Consider the following 18855-nt stretch of genomic DNA (forward strand, 5'->3'; position numbering starts at 1 on the left):
TTAGAATTTCTTCTCTCTCATGGAAATAGTGGCATCTGATGACGAAGGCTCTCGGTGGGCGGTCGTCGGCTGGCCTCTCGCGCAGAGTCCGGTGTGCACGGTCAAGCAAAGGGAGCCGCTCCAGACCGAGTGTTTCCTTCAAGCATAGTGAAACAAACTCAGTCGTGCGCTTGCCTTCTTCCCGTCTCTCCTTTATCCCGATAATCCGGAGATTGCAGCGACGCGACCGTGCCTCCAGGTCCTCATTCCGTGTTTTCAGCACTGCGAGCTCCCTCTGCACGTTAGCCATATCGCGTTCCAGAGCCACCACCCGGTCAGAATGGTCGGTTGCCGAGGACTCTAGGGTAACCACTCGTTTCTCCAGCGCGGCGTTTTTTGCGTTTGCATTATCGTTGGCCAATTTAATCTCTGCCTTTAGCTGTTCCACCTGGTTCCGGAATTCGGCAGTTTGCGCTTCTGCTGAAGAAAGTAGTTCAGTCCTCAGCTCGGCTATGGCTTTGAGGATGGCGTCCTGTTCAATCCTCCGGTCAGCTGTAGCATTAGCCTCCGGGTTAGCTTTGGAGTTAGCACGCGTATCCGGCATTTTCCAGGCTTTTCCGTGTGTCCCACGCTTGTTTCACTCAAAATATCCGACTTGGCACAAGCACTTCACTTTATGTGCGAGTATTTTAAAAAGCTTGAAAGCTTAAGTAGCTACATTAAATGTAAAATGACAGTTCCAGTGGGGAGCCCAGCAAAAACGCGTCCACAAATGGCGCCGCTCTCTATCGCCCCCCCGTCATACTGTGTTTGATTGCTTATTGCACTTGTTACACAAGCAGAGACTGTCTAAAACAGATGTTACCTTTAATCCCCAAATAAATTTAACAGCAGTGTGGGAGAACCTAGGATACCCCCTGCAAGGTTTATTGACATTGTCAACAACTATCAGTTAGCAATCCAGCTCCTAAAAACAGTTACCCTCGCAAATAATATTTTCCAAGCCTGCTGAGTTGGCTGTTAGCATAGCAGCTAACAATGCTAAAGCTGACTAAGCCCAGCAGTTATCATTGTGGCTAACCTGTTATTCTAGACTTCATAACATGGTTTCAGAATAACCTATAAAACATCTCATATAAAACAGCAAGACTCTTCATGTGTGCTAGTCTGTGATCCATCCAATTTATAATTCTGCTTATTATTATTCTGGTAATGCTTTAGGGTAATTATGAAATATCGTGATACTATGATATTTTCAGAGACTATTATTATGCTTTACAAAGTCTCTAGTAACCAACCATAGCTGTTTTTTAAACATTTTCAGGACTACATTTTCTAATATATCAGGATATCAGAATGGTAAAATGTTTTTTAACAAAAGCTAAATTGAAATGGCAACGAGGCCAAGAGCAAGATAAAGTAGGTTTAATTTCCATTTGAGAGCATGGGGCCTGGCTGGGTTCCTCTGGAGGATGAAGAAGATAGAACTGCTAGCCTTAGGGGCCGTGGCTCTACTGAAAACTGAAACAGTGTTTGAGGCAAGGGCATTAGTACAAGCGCCAATATCTTATAAGAACCCACTCAGGCACTCAACACTCTGTAAGGATGAAGGGAAAAAACGTAGGCGGAGAAAGCAGTAAACAAGCATAGCCTTACTCTCATTATCTTCAACAGTAGGTCCAATATCTAGATGTACTATGTTACTGAGCTACAAAGACAGATGTAGTGAGTTCATTTGTAAAATGAACACAATATAATAGGGCTAACGAGGCTTTGGAGCACAGAGAACACTTACAAATTTGATGCATTGCATCATCTGACAGCCTGGTGAGACTGGGTGACACTATTTTAAATAACCACAGCTGGACCTTGTACTCTGAGTACTGTAAGATTATTGATTCAACATTTATTATTTTAAATACAGTCAGGACCATAATAATTTTACAAATTAGATCATCAGTTAATGGATATGGAGGTGTATTCTTCATCTCCTGTCCTGTCTGTCTCCTGTCCTCCTCATTTTTCTTTTTAACAGTCTCTCTCACTCTGTCTACAGTTCCTTGGGAAACGTGATTGCATAACACTGTATTACTCTGCAGAGAAGCAGAAACAGTGAGAGACAGAGAGAGAGGGACAGAGAGACAGAGATGCAGGTCAGTAATCCCATATTAAAAGAACATTGCAGGATCAAGAAAATGAATCTATTTATCTCAGAGGGCTTTGAGTTGACCTATTTTGCCCTATTCAAAAACTAAAGGGGTTCAGCCTCGAGGACCAGATGTTCAGAAAGGAGAAGGTCAGAACATGTTCTAATGATGCCACATGCACTTGCACTGTAGACTTTAGTGTTTTGGGTGGTATTAATAAAATTCACAAACTTTTCAAAACTTTGGACATGGTGACCTTATGCAGTTGTTCTAATATGTTCTTTTCTATTGACAGATTTTCTATAGATATCACAAAATATGTGGGTGAGCAGTTAAATGGCAATAGCCAGCTTTCCAACCAATTGAAAGGGGGCCGAAACTCAATAGAAAACTAGAATGTTTACACTTTCTGAATGTTGTTGAAAGACAAAATGTAAATGTCTATAAGTTGATTATGCTAAAATAAGTTTAATCTCTCCATTCTGCTTGTTACTATGCTTTTCTTAAATCATGACACTGTCATTTTTAAGTTTTTAACTTTAGTGGATGTAAACACAACTTAATTTGTCTTTTTTCTCAGAACCTCATAAGTGTGCATAACGTTTGCAAAACCTTTGGATGAAAAGCTGGCTAAAGGCATTCAACTGCTGACCCAAGTCTTTTGTAATAGCTATAGAAAATCGGTCAATAGAACAGAACACTCTAGAACAACTGCATAAGGTCACCATGTCCAAAGTCAAGTGTTAGCAAGTGTAATGCCTTTCAGCATTACAGCAATTTTGTCCTCAGAAGTGGTGGATCACCAGTCGATATCTTTGAGGAGAGCTTTAAGTGCAGTTGTGTCAAGAATTAGTCATCCATCAAAACAGACATTCAAATATAGAGGCAAAACCAATCAAAACCTCTATTTCAGGGAGGTGTAGGAATTTTCGCAGAACTACTTCTTAAGACAATTGTTTTGTTAAGACTTTATGCACTTGACCATTTTAATAGTTTTTAACATCCACTTCTCTACCATTTGACCCATGGCCGTTTGGCATACCTAATCAGAGTACTAGAGTTGGAGGGGTGAAGAGGAGCACAATTTTTAACTGGAATGGCCAAAGATCCTAGGTTTGACAAGCCTTGGTGTGCTATTAAGCTAATTATTAAATCTATGCAATGCAAAACATTGTTGTTGCTGTTAGCTGTATATGCTCTAAGCTTTCTAACTGGCAAGCTGGCACAGTAAAGAATTCAATGGACTAGTTTACAGTTTAAGGTCCAGAAAATTGAATGTGGATGTTTTTAAATAGTAATGTGATCCATACAGATTTGTACGTACAACACAGAAAGCACATGAACTGCAGATTAATTTCCAAATTTGAGCTACAACAGTGTGGAGTAGAATGTAATGCCACAGTTGTTTTTTACAGTAATAATTCCCTTAGGCTATAGATGTTTTCTAATTGGCCATGTGTTTACATAGATGAGTTGTGATCTGTGTGCCACGTGTGTTACTAGAGGCTTCCACTATATGGCAGTTCAGGTGACTGGTGTGTGTGTGTGTGAATATACCCTTATGCCCAGATCTTAACATAGTGGACCTCCAGTGCCTGATGCTATATGGCTTCTGAACAGTTTTGTTCACCATTTCTTTTGAAGATTTGAAAGGGAAACGCATCAGGTCCTTGCAATGATTTCCAGACAAGTTTTACTGCTGAAGCAAACACTCATGTTCGCTCGATTCTCTGCCCTCGTATAATCAATTTCACTTCAGCTAGTGAAGTAATTAAACGGCTTGGAAGATGGCGTCAGGGATTCTCATGAGGGCAAAAGGAGAGGCTATGTGGATGACGGCATGTAAGTGATTGTAGGCCCTTGGTGAAATAATTTATTCTCATCTCAAAATGTTCTATCAACCTGACATTACAGGATGTTTTATCTGTTTCTCTTTTTCCCTGCCTCTCTAACCAATAACACAGAGGTCAGTGTACCTGCTTTAACCAGACTCAGGAAGCTATCTTTTTCTTCCTGTGCTTTCTCGATTGTTTCAGCAGCCTGGGTGGCTTGCTGGCAGCCAAGTTGCAGTTGTTCCAGTCTGTCCTGTAGATGATGATGCTCTGCACTATGTCTCTCCTGCTCCTTCTCCATCCTCATCCTTAGCTGCTAGAGATAGAGACAGAAACACACACACCTTGGCTCTTTAATTACCTCAGAGGTACACACACGAGACGCTAAAGTGATCAGTCATGTCCCTCCCCTCTCCTTAAAGAGCAATTCTTTACTTCATCAGCACCCAGCTCCATATCGACCCTGTGCAGCCAGCTGTGTAACATCATTAGTGTGTCCCACTGTGCCTATACCAGCACACTGAGTGCAGAAATGTAACACTGGCTCTTAGCAATAGGGGAGCTCAATCCTTGTGTCAGCTCATAAACACATTTCACAGCTTCGGGCAGTTGAGATTGACAACCACATCTATGACTTTCAATCAATGCACTCAAACAGCATTTCATTATTTACACAAACAGGAACACATACACATATCAGGTAAATGACACTGCTGTCTTATCAAACCCTTGTAACACTATTTTTGTTACTTGTTTATCTTTAAAGCGACAGTGTGTGAGTTTTGGGAATTTGAGAATTTAGAGAACTCTCTGGTGAGAAAGTGTAATTGCACCGAGCAGAGAGTAGAAGACTACCTTTAATGCAGGTTAATGTAAATAAATTGCTGTGAGAAACTCTCACAGCAGTATATTTTTTTATTCATGTATGAAATACTGTCAAAATGTACAAAGCAATTACATCAACAAAGCCTGTGGTATAATACTAATTATACCACAGTTAGTCTTGACCTTGAAATATGATTGGCTGAGAGGTGTCCTATTAGTGCTATTATCAGCCAGTAATGCACTGTAACTGTTAGTCTGCCATATACAGGTAGCTTAGCAATAATGCAGCGCTTACCAGCCAAACAGTGCAGCTACAAACAGAGCAGCAATGAAACTATTTTACCTTACGAGTTTTTTTAACCAAACAGATCATACTTTCTCATCCTCTTTACCTCAAAATCTTTTAATAAACAGCGATAATGGAACTGTGGTATAGTTGCAATAATACACTCAAGGTTCAAGGTTTTTGCATGAATATATAAGCAACAATATATAAGTATAAATATTTGCTACATTAACTTATATTAGTATTCCTTTCCTTTTTGTTTTAAAATGATTATTTTGGACATAATAAGTTTGGTTTTAATAACAAATTTCAAATTTCAATGATGTCAATGTTTACATTTCATGGGCTAATTACACTTGTGCAAAATATTTTAAACTTATTAACATGAAAACTGTTTCTAACAATCTATGCTCTGGGAAATTTACATTCATTTTGTTAAATTATTAAAATATATGCGTTGTTTACTTCCTTTAATAACAAAAAACCACACACTTAGCTGTAAATAGCACAAGGTACTGTACCTTCTGCACATCTCTGGTAATCTGTCCTATGTGTCTGTACTGTTCTGAAATATAGTTGTCGAGGCTGAAGTTCAAGTCCTCTCCTGAGGGGTAACAAAGACAGAAGATCAGAGACAGTTAAGAAAACAATAAATGTAAGTAAAGTTGTCTATTATTCAGCTGACAAGTTACTACATTTCCTATTAATAAATGGATGTTGCCATATATTTTAGGCATTTTTTTATGCTTAATGTTCTGCCATTTAAACTGTAATCAGTTCCTGAATGTACTGTAGCAGGTCATTCATCAGCACAGCACTGGTGAAGGCCAAGGCTGTTGAAAGATTTGTCTGTGTCGTGCAGGTCTGTCTTTAATTACCCAGCTGACTAAAGCTAATCATTAAAACTGGAATCTGATTGCTGGATTAAAGCAAATACTTTCAGAGCAATTTTAATTTAGGGAGACATTCATTGATATAATGACCATGCTGCAAGTGATTGTGCCTTAATAAATGACATTTATCCTCCTGACCCGGTGTGTTCCTGTGAAGTATTAAAATTAATGACGCATATGACATGTCAGGCAGGCCCCTAAAAAGGGCCGAGCGCTAGCTGGAATTTTCTAGTTAATGTAAATGAAACCAAGCAAGCAAACTAAGAGTGAGAGATTGGTTTAATGACGTGATGAGCTGTCCCTTCAAGGGTAAGTGTGCTTCAGTTCATGTGCACCCTCTCACTCACGCACATACAACCCCTGGCAAAAAGTATGGAATCACCAGTCTTGGATGAGCACTCCTTCAGACATTTCATTCTGTAAAACAAACTCTGATCAAAAACATGATACAATAATAAGGTCATTCCAAAGTGCAACTTGTTGGCTTTCAGGAACACTCAAAGAAATGAAGAAAAAACATTGTGGAAGTCAGTGAATGTTACTTTTATTGACCAACCACAGGGAAAAAAATATGGAATCACTCAATTCTGAGGAAAAAAGTATGGAATCATGAAAAACAGATAAACAAAAGATGATTCAAAATACATCACTAGTATTTATTTGCACCACCTTTGGCTTTTATAATGGCTTTCAGTCTCTGAGGCATGGACTTGATGAGTGACAAACAGTATTCTGCATCAATTTGGTGCCAACTCTCTTTGATAGCAGTTGCCAGATCAGCTTTGCAGGTCGGAGCCTTCTTGTGGACCATTTTTTTTTCAATTTCCACCACAGGTTTTCAATTGGGTTGAGATCTGGACTATTTGCAGGCCATGACATCGACTGAATGTGTCTTTCTCCAAGGAATGCCTTCACTGTTTTTGCCCTATGGCACGATGCATTGTCATCTTGGAAAATTATTTCATTATCTCCAAACATCTGTTCAATTGAAGGGATGAGAAAACTGTCCAAAATGTCAATGTAAACTTGTGCATTGATAGAAGAATTTACCACAGTCATCTCCCCAGTGCCTTTGCCTGACATGCAGACCCATATCATCAAGGACTGTGGAAATTTGGTTGTTTTCTTCAGACAGGCCTCTTCATAAATCTCACTGGTACGGCACCAAACAAAAGTTCCAGCATCATCACCTTGTCCAATGCAGATTCTTGACTCATCACTGAAGATAACTTTCATCCAGTCATCCACAGTCCATGATTGCCTCTCCTTAGCCCACTGCAGTCTTGTTCTTTTATGTTTAGGTGTCAATGATGGTTTTCTTTTAGCTTTCCTGTATTGAAATCCCATTTCCTTTAGGCGATTTCTTACCGTTCGGTCACATACATTGGCTCCAGCTTCTTCCCATTTATGCTTCATCTGTTTAGTTGTACTTTTTCGGTTTTCAAGACAAATGGCCTTAAGTTGCTTGTCTTGACGCTTTGATGTCTTTCTCGGTCTACCAGTACGCTTGGCTTTAACAACCATTCCATGCTGTTTGTATTTGGTCCATATCTTGGATACAGCTGACTGTGAACAGCCCACATCTTTAGCAACCATGCGTGAAGAGTTACCTACTTCAAGAAGTTTCACAATCCTCTCTTTTGTTTCAAGAGACATTTCTCTTGTTGGAGCCATGGTTCTTGCCACTCTAATTCGTCCAGCAGCCCTCCAAGGTGTCATGACTGCAGGTGTTTTTAACTGCAGACTAACGAGCAGATCTAATCTGAGGCAGGTGTCCATTTAGGGAAAGGAAATTGACTGGGTGTGTCCTTATTTTCTACCTTCAATTTGAGTGATTCCATACTTTTTTCCTCAGAATTGAGTGATTCCATATTTTTTTCCCTGTGGTTGGTCAATAAAAGTAACATTCACTGACTTCCACAATGTTTTTTCTTCATTTCTTTGAGTGTTCCTGAAAGCCAACAAGTTGCACTTTGGAATGACCTTATTATTGTATCATGTTTTTGATCAGAGTTTGTTTTACAGAATGAAATGTCTGAAGGAGTGCTCATCCAAGACTGGTGATTCCATACTTTTTGCCAGGGGTTGTATAAACTACTTCCCACTTTATCGTGTCTGTGCTTCTGCATGAATTCCTCAAATGTTTCATGTTATTCCTCTACAAATATTTGTCAATAAAATGAATATTAGACATTAATAATTGTTATAGCTTCCTGGACAAGTCAGATACTAAAGCTAACTGTGTGAATGAATGTACAACTGTTTGTATGTGTATGTATGTGTGTTTGACAGCAGCCACTATGAAGAGATAAGCCATCTCTATGTTATTAATGCTTTAGACCCCTGAATCCAGCTCCTGGTGAAAACCTTCATTTGTTCCAGTAATGGTTTTGATCACCACTGATTCCTACAAGAAATAAGAAGAAGCTGCTTTGTGCAGAAACAACAGTTATATATGGTAAGACTATTAACACAAAGATGAATTAAGATCTACAAAGCTATATTATGATAACCAAGTGTATTTAGTTTGCAGTTTATACTGAGTAATTAATAAATAATTAATAAATGCCAGTTTATGGGAACTGTGGATGTCAAGGGGAGACATGAAAGACCAAACAATAGTATTAGACATCATGTTTAGGATGTCCACTGTGGGTTGTAATGACATAAATGCATTACACTGTAGCTCAAGAAGAGCTCTGTTAATAATCACATAATTTGTAAGTGTGATATACAGTACCCTTCATATACAAGTTATAGAGAAGATCTGGGTCAGGGCCTGCTGCAGGCTTCTGCTGCAGGACAGTGGAGGGCAGCTGCCTCAGTTGTTCCTGCTGCTCCCCTAGTCGGACCCCTTTAGTCTCTCCCCCAAACCTAGCTGCAGCCCTTTGGAACATTGGGCCCATCTGGGTGGAGCATTTCTTGCTGTCTGGAAAACGAAAGAAATGATAAAATATATATCTATCAATTAGGAGAAAAGCTGGACTACGTTTTTAAACGCTACATAAGAGGTCAAAAATACTGATGCTGTCAGGAGTTAATATGATGGATTATAGAGTAGAGTATTCAAAATGGGAAAGTGCTTAATGGTCTTAACCTTACAGCTTGCAGCAAAACATAAAACTCTGAAGCTGGGATAAATAATACCCTCTTACCTAACAATGTTAGCATGTAGGGCACAAAAGTAAAAAGAATAACACACAGCACCGTATACAAACAAAATTATCTTTTAGTAACTAGCACATACAGTTAATACAACACTACTGTTTAAAAGTTTTAGATCCCCAAGATTTTTGCAGTAGACCATACAAGTCAGAGAAGCATTCTATAGCAAGTAGTAGTAGTAGTAGTAGTAGAAGTATAGCAAACTCTACTTGCTGCGTTTTATATTCACTTTTGAGTTCTTTGCTTTTCCTCAGAAGCCCTTTTTGTACTATTTCAGGTTAGTACCTGGATTTAAAGTAGTTAAATATCAATAAAAACTGATTAGAAATGGGGTGATCAACAGTACATGTGGAAATTAAACTACGAACAGCCTATTTTAATGATTTTGTTAATTTACTCACATATGTATATTCAGTCTACAGTCATTTAGATTTCCCACATTTTAGTTTCCACTACTCTTTAAATAAGGAAGATCAAACTAATGATCATTTCACAGCTTGTATCTTAAAAGCACAGTCTGCCATAGTTGCTTGTCTGTTTGCACAGACAATTTTAGCAAGATGCTTTCTGTCATGATAGTTATTACCGACTCCACTGCAAGTTATATTGATCCCTTCTAAGGTGTATTTTTGGTACATGTGACAAAGTTAATCTAGGAATGTTAAATACCCACTTTGGAAACAGAAAATACATTAGCCACTATTTAACTTCCTTCACAAGGTAATACAGCACCTGCTTATACAGGTGGTGCACCTTCCTTAGGTAACACTTTATGATAAATTTACATACCCAGTGCTGCTTTTCCTCAAGATGACAAGCTATGCTTGGTCTGCGAACACAGTACTGCTTTGGGGATAAGAGCACACTCAAACACAGGACTACAGACGATACACTGCTCTGAGTGGCCCTTCTTCACCTTGATCTTAAAGGCCGTCAGATAGCCATGCAGAAATGTGGGACTTATATAACATAACGTAAAGCAAGCATTAAAGCTGAGCTCTGACACAGATATGAAAAAAACATTCAGGTCTGATGTATAAAGATACATAACATTGTACATCATGCAAACAATGCAGAAAGTAACTGAAGAGATAAGCAAGAGGCTTTTTCTCTGGGCAATGCATTCAAGAAGATAGGTATGGTGTTAAAGCTTTACGTAGGGTGCAACCTTAACAAATCACAACAAACTGTAAACTCTATAAGCTCTTTAGGCAAGATCAACATATATTTCTTGTACAAACACTTATTCAGACGCCTGATTCCTAACTACTGTTCAGCCAGAGATTAAAAAAGAACTGGTGAGATAATTTGAGAGTTTTATGAAAACAATTAAACATGGTTAACTCTCCAGTTTAGATTATTTCCGATTTCAAGCAATTTCACACCTATAGATTCTAACTGTGCTCTGAATTAATAAGAACAGTTTTTTGAGCATTTTCTTTTAGTTTGATTTCTTTTTACACAGGAAAAAATTAAAGGGCACCTAAGTGCAGCACAAAAAAACAAACAAATGAGAGCATTCTTTTCACTTTGCCTATTGATCACATTGGTCAAACCTGTCCGGGGCAAAAGAAAGAATGTAAATACAGGAAGAGGGTGTCATTTTCTGGACTAATGAACATTCCTGTGCTATTTAACATGGAGGAAAACCTGATAAGGCATTGGTTTATAGCTGTAAAAAATAACCTAGGCCAGGTTAAACTCCACATGCAAAGCCATTTAGCTTGAACTTGTTGAGAGTTTTTTTTTCGAATCGAAGTCGGGTCACATTACCACCACAAATTAACCACTTCAGTTTGTTTGGGACACCTCTGAGACTACTTCCTCTCAAGGGTCCACTGTGCCCATATTTTTCTACAGTCATTGGTTCAAACCACTGTCAAGACTTCAAAACTACATCCTGTGTGATCAGTGTGAACTGGGATTTATAGTCTGTGAACATTTCCAAGGTCTCACTGAGCCATGTCTGGAAATTGACCCTGTCTCTGGAATTGGCGTCAACTTTTGAATGTTTATCTCCAACTTCAGCTCATCATGCCTTCCTTCGCCACTGAACGAATGTACTTTTCCACTGTGTCCTTTCCCTGTGATTGTTGTGTCCTTGTGGAGAAGTTGTACATCACGGAAGCAGCATGCAATACTTGCCACGAGGGAAAGAAGAAGAAAAAAAGGTCCCTGCTCCTGGTATAAAGAGCAAGCAAGAGCGAGGAAAAGAGAGAAATGGAGATCGAGTCCTATGGGACTAGCCTCTGGTACAATTACCTGCCTGCTAGGCAGCTCTGCGTCCTCAATGTGTCAGAAATGATCCGTCACTGCTGCACACCCACACCATCACCTTGAATCTCCTTGACTGACACCCAGCAGATTGGCACATAGAGCTCTCCTGCTCAGTGCCCTTCTGCTTCTGAATCCACATCTCAAGTAGACGCTCTAGCCCAAACTCTCAAGGCTGCAGTACTACTGACTAGGTTAGCGTGATGATCACTCTCTTATGTACTTCATGAAAGGTGCTTCATTATAGTGTGTGACCTTCAGCACTACTGAAGTGACACTTAAATTCAATAGCTTGAGACCTAAACCGAGGCCGAATCAGCAGAAAGGTGCAGTTTCTCCACACAAGCTACATCACCTAGTGCTCTGCAATCAGCTTAGGAGATTTAGAAGGCCTAAAAGTTATGTTTTGAACAAAGACTTTTGAATATAGACAACAGATAATTCTCATCACCTTGCCACAAGCACATTGGCAAGTGTTCAACCTAACTTACAGACCTCACAACTTGTATAGGCATTCCCGAATCCTCCCATCATGTAAGATTTTATGATCAGTTTAAATACTGCTATCCCTTGACTTTTGGTACATCAATCTGTTTTAGTATAGCAAGATGTTTTTCTTTAAAAGGTCATTGACATAAAAATGTTCACACAATGTAATAGATAGAAGGAGTTTTTAAATCAGAACCATGACAACATGCATTGTGCAACTGCTCTTTGCACAGGCTCCTTTTAAATCTCATCAAAAATGGTTAAATAATAGCTTTAAAATTGATTTGATGATCCACTAAATGTAATAGGAAAATGCCTTCATATATGCCACTGGTTACTGCACTATGCAACACTGGTGAAGTGAAAAGAATAATGCTCATGAGAACTGCTTTCCTCTTTCACTTTCAAAGACAGTTCTATTAACTATTAGCTTGTCCAAAAATACATTGTCTAAAGCATGTCCTTCACAGGTGACCCGAAGCTTCCAAAACTGCACTTCACAAATGTATTGGTGTGGTTAGTAAAAAATAAAAGCCTGACAGTTATAATATGGTAAAGTGTTTACTGTTGCAACATGTATTGTAAGATATGAGCTGAGTGTGGAACTACAAATCACCAGTCTCACTCACAACAATCAGCAATTCACAAAACACAAAGACATGTTTTGAGCATTCCCTTTCACTTTCAACCAGTTCTATTCAAGTTTGATTTTTCTGACATTGGGCTCTGCAGAGGGACTCTTTGTACTGAGCTACAGTGTGATGTGATTAGATGACTGCAGTCAGGGCAACCTCCTCAGCATTTTCACCACCATCCACATACTCAAACCTGCCTCAGACATGCTTTATTCTCTGGGACTGTGTTCCTGCCTCCTTTAATAGGAAGAAAGAAAGTGAGGTGAGTTTGAGTTTCTTGTCCACTTGCTCATTGGTACAACAGTGTGATTGTGTATTCACACAGAGTGATTTCAAATGCTTAAAGGCCTTTTAAAGAGTCAGACAATGCAAGACAAAAATGTAGGAAATGGGATGAAAATATAATAATAAAATAATTCAGCCAGTGCAATGAGCATTCAAAAGTCAGACAAAAACATGCAGATAATTAGTAAAATAACCCTAATTATAGCCATTATTAGGGGCCTACACCCATTCATTTTAGGGACAAAGATATTTTTGGTGATGAGTACTTTCATGGCTAATGTGCTATTGTTTTTTCGAATGGTTGAAAGCTAGAATTAGCAGGACTGGTGTACTACGAGATGTAGAAATGAGTCTGACAGGCTGCTGACAGTGACACGTTTGAAGTGCTGGTTTGAAATCCCACTGTTCACAGAGTCTACAGGTTCTTATTACTTTCACTGTGTTTTAATACATCCAAACTTTAGCTTAATTTTGGAAAGTAAAAACATTGTAAGAGACAATAAAGAAGGTGCTTAATTAGAGTGGGAAGAAAAAGGTGAGTATTGTCTTTACACCAGTCATAATCACCGTGCAACAAGCTAATTTGCATATTCCATCCCACACATCAATTATTTTTAGTCTAAATAACTGGAGACTATATACTAGCAAACTAACTTAGAAGTGATCGTCTGTACATAGGGTCTAAGTGTCTCTGTGTATGTATGCACCTGATTTCCAAGATGTACTTGGAGATGGCTCCATAAGAGTCAAAATCTTCAGAACCACTCTCCTTTCTCTCGCTTCTTCTCTGCCTGCCTTGAACAATATCATTGATCTTCTCCATATCAGTCTCATATTCTTTCAGCTGTTCTTGCTGTAGCTCTTGCTGGTGTGCCCCTAAAATACACAAAAGGGGCACACTAACAAAATTGAACACACACATGCACACATATCTGTTTCTACATATTTGTAATAGGAACTCTCCCATGTCTTGACCTCAATAACAAAAACAGAAATAAAAGAGAAATATCATACAGCCCTGGGGTAGCCTGGGGGTCTAGACCTTCTCAGTGGGAATTCATGCCCTATATATTTCCTAACTGCTCAAACAATGTTTGTCTTAAACTTTTGTAATGCACAATAATCCCTGAAAGGTTGGGGTCTTACATCATTGTGGCTTTTTTCCCCGTTAAAAACTACAAACAGAGCTCATCAGTTTGGTCATTACCAACTCAAGAAGAGGAGAGTTAAACCAAACCTTCCCCATTGGCTTCTGGCACCATCTATTTGAACACTGGGCATGTCTTTCCCCCTCTCACTCATCATCAGTGTGTGGCCATTTACCTAAGGCTACCACCCCTTTCTTTGTGTGTAGATTAAACATCTTTGGTTTAGCTGGCTGACCTCTTTGTTTAACATATTTAACACTTTCTTTGCTGCAGAGAGTTGTTTCAAACTACTTGATTTCTCATACACTAATGCAGATATATGCCACTGGAGAAGTGGAAATTGGTAATATTATAGTCATTAAATGTTTATGATGTTAAGTCATAGTAATTCATTCTAAGTTACTCTTAATAGGCACATTGGTAAGACAAACTTAACTATGTTATTTGGACTATAGGTATAAGTAAGCTATACTGAATGCATTGCTTTGTACAACATATCTATATATATATGTTACAGTAACTAAAGTAAAATAACTACATGAATTTAGTTGGGAACTGTTAGATTTACTATAGACATATCTCTAGTCCAGGACATAATCTTCTTATCCATTTCACTCCCCAGGACAGCAGACCCTCTATGAACTTCACTTCTGGCTATGCCACTATCACACACTGTTTTTTTTTGTATTATTATTTTATTCGATCATAACTTCTACCTCTCTCTCTTTGTCCACTTCTGCCTCTTTCCTTCTCCCACTTTTCTTTTTGTTAGTGGCCTGTTGACCCAGAACAAAAGAAAAGCTGATTCCCCTCACTCTTTATTCCTCCCTCTCTCTCTGTTCTTGGCAGGCAAAAGGTGAATGGCTGTGTGCCCAGGAGAGATCCAGCAAGAGCAGGCTCTTCCATAATGAGACGCAGCGAAACCAGTTAGGTAGAAGTCTACAGCTGTACCTGACCACGACTGATCCACCAAACTTTCATCTCATACCACTAAGCGCATCCTATGACATCAAAGTAGAAGAACCAGAGAGTATCCTGGACTCCTAGTGTCTAATCCACAGATATACATGCAGCCATGGGTGTCACTACAGACTAATGGACAAAGGCAAAGCCTTTATTTTGGAAATCTGGGTTTTTTCTCAGGATAATTAACCCCCTAAAAGTAGACACTATAGATCTGTCACTTCATAGTGAGTTTTAGAAAAACATAAGGTTTAATTCCTGTTCAACACTTTTTACCAAACATTGATGAACCAAAAGTACTGAAGTTAAATAATACTCTCTTTCAAGCTAATTTAAATACTGACTATGAACCAGTATTAATGTGTATAGTGGATCAGATAACAGAAAAATCATGCAAATTATGACACAAGCACAAAATTGAATTTAATTGTTCTCTAGGGCCTATTGATAAAATCTGTCCAATTGGATATTTGAAAATCCATGTTTCAAGATGGCTGCCAAATTAGCCTGTGTGTAGTTTACTAATTCGAATGACATTAGTGTCAACTGTATTATATTGTATTTTTTATGTACAGACGCATACATTTTTAATTATACACATTATTAATGGAAAGAAGAAAACTTTATATAACTTTATTGGAAAAGAAACAAAAAAAACACCAGTATAATTGTGTAACCTCTAGCTGCTACTGGTCACATATGCAGCTGCAGAGTGCTGAGCAAAGGAGCCCTGATCTGAAGCACTTCCGTACATTAATTTATTGAGAAAACACAGCCTATAAAAATATAGCCAGACCAATTTTGGGGGCCTATGCTGATACGAATGTTGGAAATAAGAGAGAGTTATTTTACCATTAATGTATAACCCCCTTCCCTAATGGAACAGCGAGACCAAACCCTTTACTTCTGCTGTAGACTTTTTTGACATTAAAAAGTGAATATGAGACAAGTGCATATGCATCAAGTCTGTTACCCATTTAAATCGCTATTGCATTTCTTCTTTTGTGATGCTTTTCCAGGCAATGTATTTTGGGTCAATATCTTGCTGCATGATGAAGGATCTCCCAAACAGTTTGGTTACATCTTTCCTTAAATTGACTGACAAACGTTTCTATAGATTTTTGAGTTCATTGCATGCGCAGAGGAAAATTTTATTGCTTAAATGTTGCTCTATGATGTCTCAGGAGACATATTTGTGATTCTCCCTTGTCTCATTTAGATATCAACTTTGTCACAGATGTTTCTCCTAAAATTGCCTAGGATAAATAAATTTAGACAAAAATGAGACGAGATTTTCTGAAATCAGATTTTTTATGCTAAATTGTGTAATTCATGTTCTGCGTTGTTTAGGTCATTTCGGAAGCTTCTTCTTGGAAAGATTTTTTTCATGGTCTACTTTTATTTAAGCTTTTCTGTATTTAGTAAACTATTACTGTTATTTTTTAATCAAATCTGAGCACAATGTAAGACTGTATTGAGATCTGTAGTAAAACTCAGGAGGAGATGCATGTGAGATTATGGAAGTCTTTGTCTCAGGAGAAACATCTGAGCAGCAGGAGATTTAAAGTAAAATCTCTCTTGGGTTTCCTTCTAATCTCATATCTGTCTAGGAGAAACAACAGAGACATTAAGGAAATCTCCTTTTTAATTTTTCTTTCCTATGGGTGTCACTGTTCCAATACTTTGGAAGGAACTCTACGGACCAGTATTCTTTATATAAGCTCCTGTTGAGTCAACCATTAAGTACTGTCAACTATCAAGAATAATTTTATGAAATGCTTCAAATAAAAAAAAAGCTTAAAAAATAATGTCCACGGTATACACATTTCATGCTTACATCATAATTTGGCCAATTCCTCTAAAATTAGATATTTCTGGCTCCACTATTGCAATGAAAGTGCCCATAAACATGCAATACATACTTCCAGGATCAAACTGCAGTTACATTGCATAAAATGAACCATAAAACAATTCTTAGGCACTGCTTAGAATTCTCCATAGCCATGGTCTGAAAACCTCCACCCAGGGCACTTACTAAATGGTATCGGACGACACAAAACTATTCCTAAAACTCTTTAAGAAAAGGAAAGAGAATGGAGAAAGATAGATTGAGGCTAGACATTCCTGAGGGAGTCTAGATACCATGGGAACTCATCTCAGTGCCCTTCAGAAGTACTGAAGCTCTTGCTTGAGGTGAATAAAAAGGGATATGACTGTATGAATGACTGTAGTTTCACAGCTTAAGCCTATACCTGATGTATATATGAAGAGATGCATCTACTATGGTATAACAAAATGTGTACTTAAAAAAGGAATGAACCTTTCTATGATAATGGTAGAAAATTGTAAATTCTTGAATTACACTTTACACTAAATATAAAAAAAAAAAATCTGATTTTTCTTGCATTGTTCCTAAACAGTGCCTCGACCATGTTTGACAAATTATGTGATATGCTTCAGATCATGAACTCTTCTGTTTCTTCTCCAAACTCAATGTTTATTTTGGATTAACTGTCCAAATAATTTTGTTTAATAAGTGGACTGGCTTTTTAATGTCTTCTGAAAGTCTAATCTGACCTTTCTGTTCTTAAAATGTATCAGTGGTTTGGATTGCCCTTCCACCTTATCAAGAGAGCATTGTTGGTACAGTAATATTTGCAATTGTTTTATGAACAGGTTCTGAATTCTCTCTCATATTGGCTGTGTAAGATCAAGCTCATATTTAGTGGTGTACTGGGGCCATGTATATGTTATCTGTTGGGATTACTGATTTCTGTGTCTGCTGTGCCCTTCGCATGATAACACACACAACCGTTCACAATCACAGCTAGAGGGCAATTTAACATAGCAGCCAATTCACCTACAATGTGTATTTTTGGAAGGTGGGAGGTATCTGGAGGAAAACCACACAGACACAGGAAGAACACACCAAACTCCATATAGACAGTGACCACAGCAGAGATAGAAACCACAGCCCACAACCATAGTGGAGCTGTGCAACACACACTGTCACTGTGCCACCATGCCACCTGCACCCCATTTCCCTCCTTCCAAGTTTTTACAAAATTCCTACAAGACTAGTAGAGACTGAAAAGAAACTGTTAGTATGTGTATGGTATGTGAATGTGTGTGGGCACCTCTTTTCTCTGCTGTAGAGCAGTAATTTAGGTTTGGCTGCCTGGGGTTATTCTTCTGTTGTAGAAAGTACGCTAATTTGTCGCCATGGTCTGTCTGTCTCTGTAGCTTCTGTATCTTTGTAGCACAAGTGTCCTCGTCTGAGCAAGCCTGCTCTAACTTTCGTACTCTCTGTGCTTCAGTTTCTTCCCTGACACACACACACACAGAAAGTGGAAGAAAGGACTTATAACATTAATCTTGCTTACCAATTTTGTAAAAACAAGTGCACACTTGCTTCATCTAACAAGGTCTATACTGGCTCTTGTAAAGGCTGTCAATATTAATAATATTAGTAACAGAGGAATTTGAGTTAAAAGGCCAATATACAGTGAGTCCAATAAGTATTTGATCCCTTGCTGATTTTCTTCGTTGGCCCACTAATAAAGACATGATCATTCTATACTTTTAATGGTAGATGTATTCTTACATGGAGAGACAGAATATTAAAAAGAAAATCCAGAAAATAAATCTAAGGAATATATATTAATTGATTTGTATTTCATGGAGTGAAATAAGTATTTGATCCCTTAGTATTCATTAGCAGTTCTGGCTTTTACAGACCAGTTAGACACTCCCAATCAACTTGTTACCTGACCTGAAGCCACCTGTTCTCACTAATCACTTGTGTGAAAAACACCTGTCCACAGAATCAGACAGATCACACAGATTTCAAGTCTCCAACATGGGTAAAACCAAAGAGCTGTCACAGGACCTCAGAGTCAGAATTGTTGACCTTCACAAAGCTGGAATGGGCTAC

The 18855-nt window shown here is 38.4% G+C and overlaps 1 protein-coding gene across 2 annotated transcripts in view; it reads right to left on the reverse strand.

Moving 5' to 3' along the window:
• Positions 1 to 1854: 1854 nt before the first annotated feature.
• Positions 1855 to 18855, reverse strand: part of LOC103041357 (apical junction molecule) — a 35886-nt gene continuing 18885 nt past the window's right edge. Inside the window, exons 7-11 of one of the 2 annotated variants that reach the window (XM_022664393.2) lie at positions 18059 to 18246; positions 13518 to 13686; positions 5591 to 5673; positions 4103 to 4271; positions 1855 to 2072 (exon numbers count right to left, since the gene is read on the reverse strand). In XM_022664393.2, the coding sequence (XP_022520114.2) occupies positions 4234 to 4271; positions 5591 to 5673; positions 13518 to 13686; positions 18059 to 18246 (478 nt within the window). In that variant the 3' untranslated portion in view covers positions 1855 to 2072; positions 4103 to 4233. Of the gene's footprint in view, positions 2073 to 4102; positions 4272 to 5590; positions 5674 to 8873; positions 12763 to 13517; positions 13687 to 18058; positions 18247 to 18855 lie in introns of those variants that run through there. The other variant, XM_022664394.2, reaches the window with a different exon arrangement.

This window comes from Astyanax mexicanus, chromosome 7, assembly GCF_023375975.1.
Source record: "Astyanax mexicanus isolate ESR-SI-001 chromosome 7, AstMex3_surface, whole genome shotgun sequence".
NCBI lineage: Eukaryota > Metazoa > Chordata > Actinopteri > Characiformes > Acestrorhamphidae > Astyanax > Astyanax mexicanus.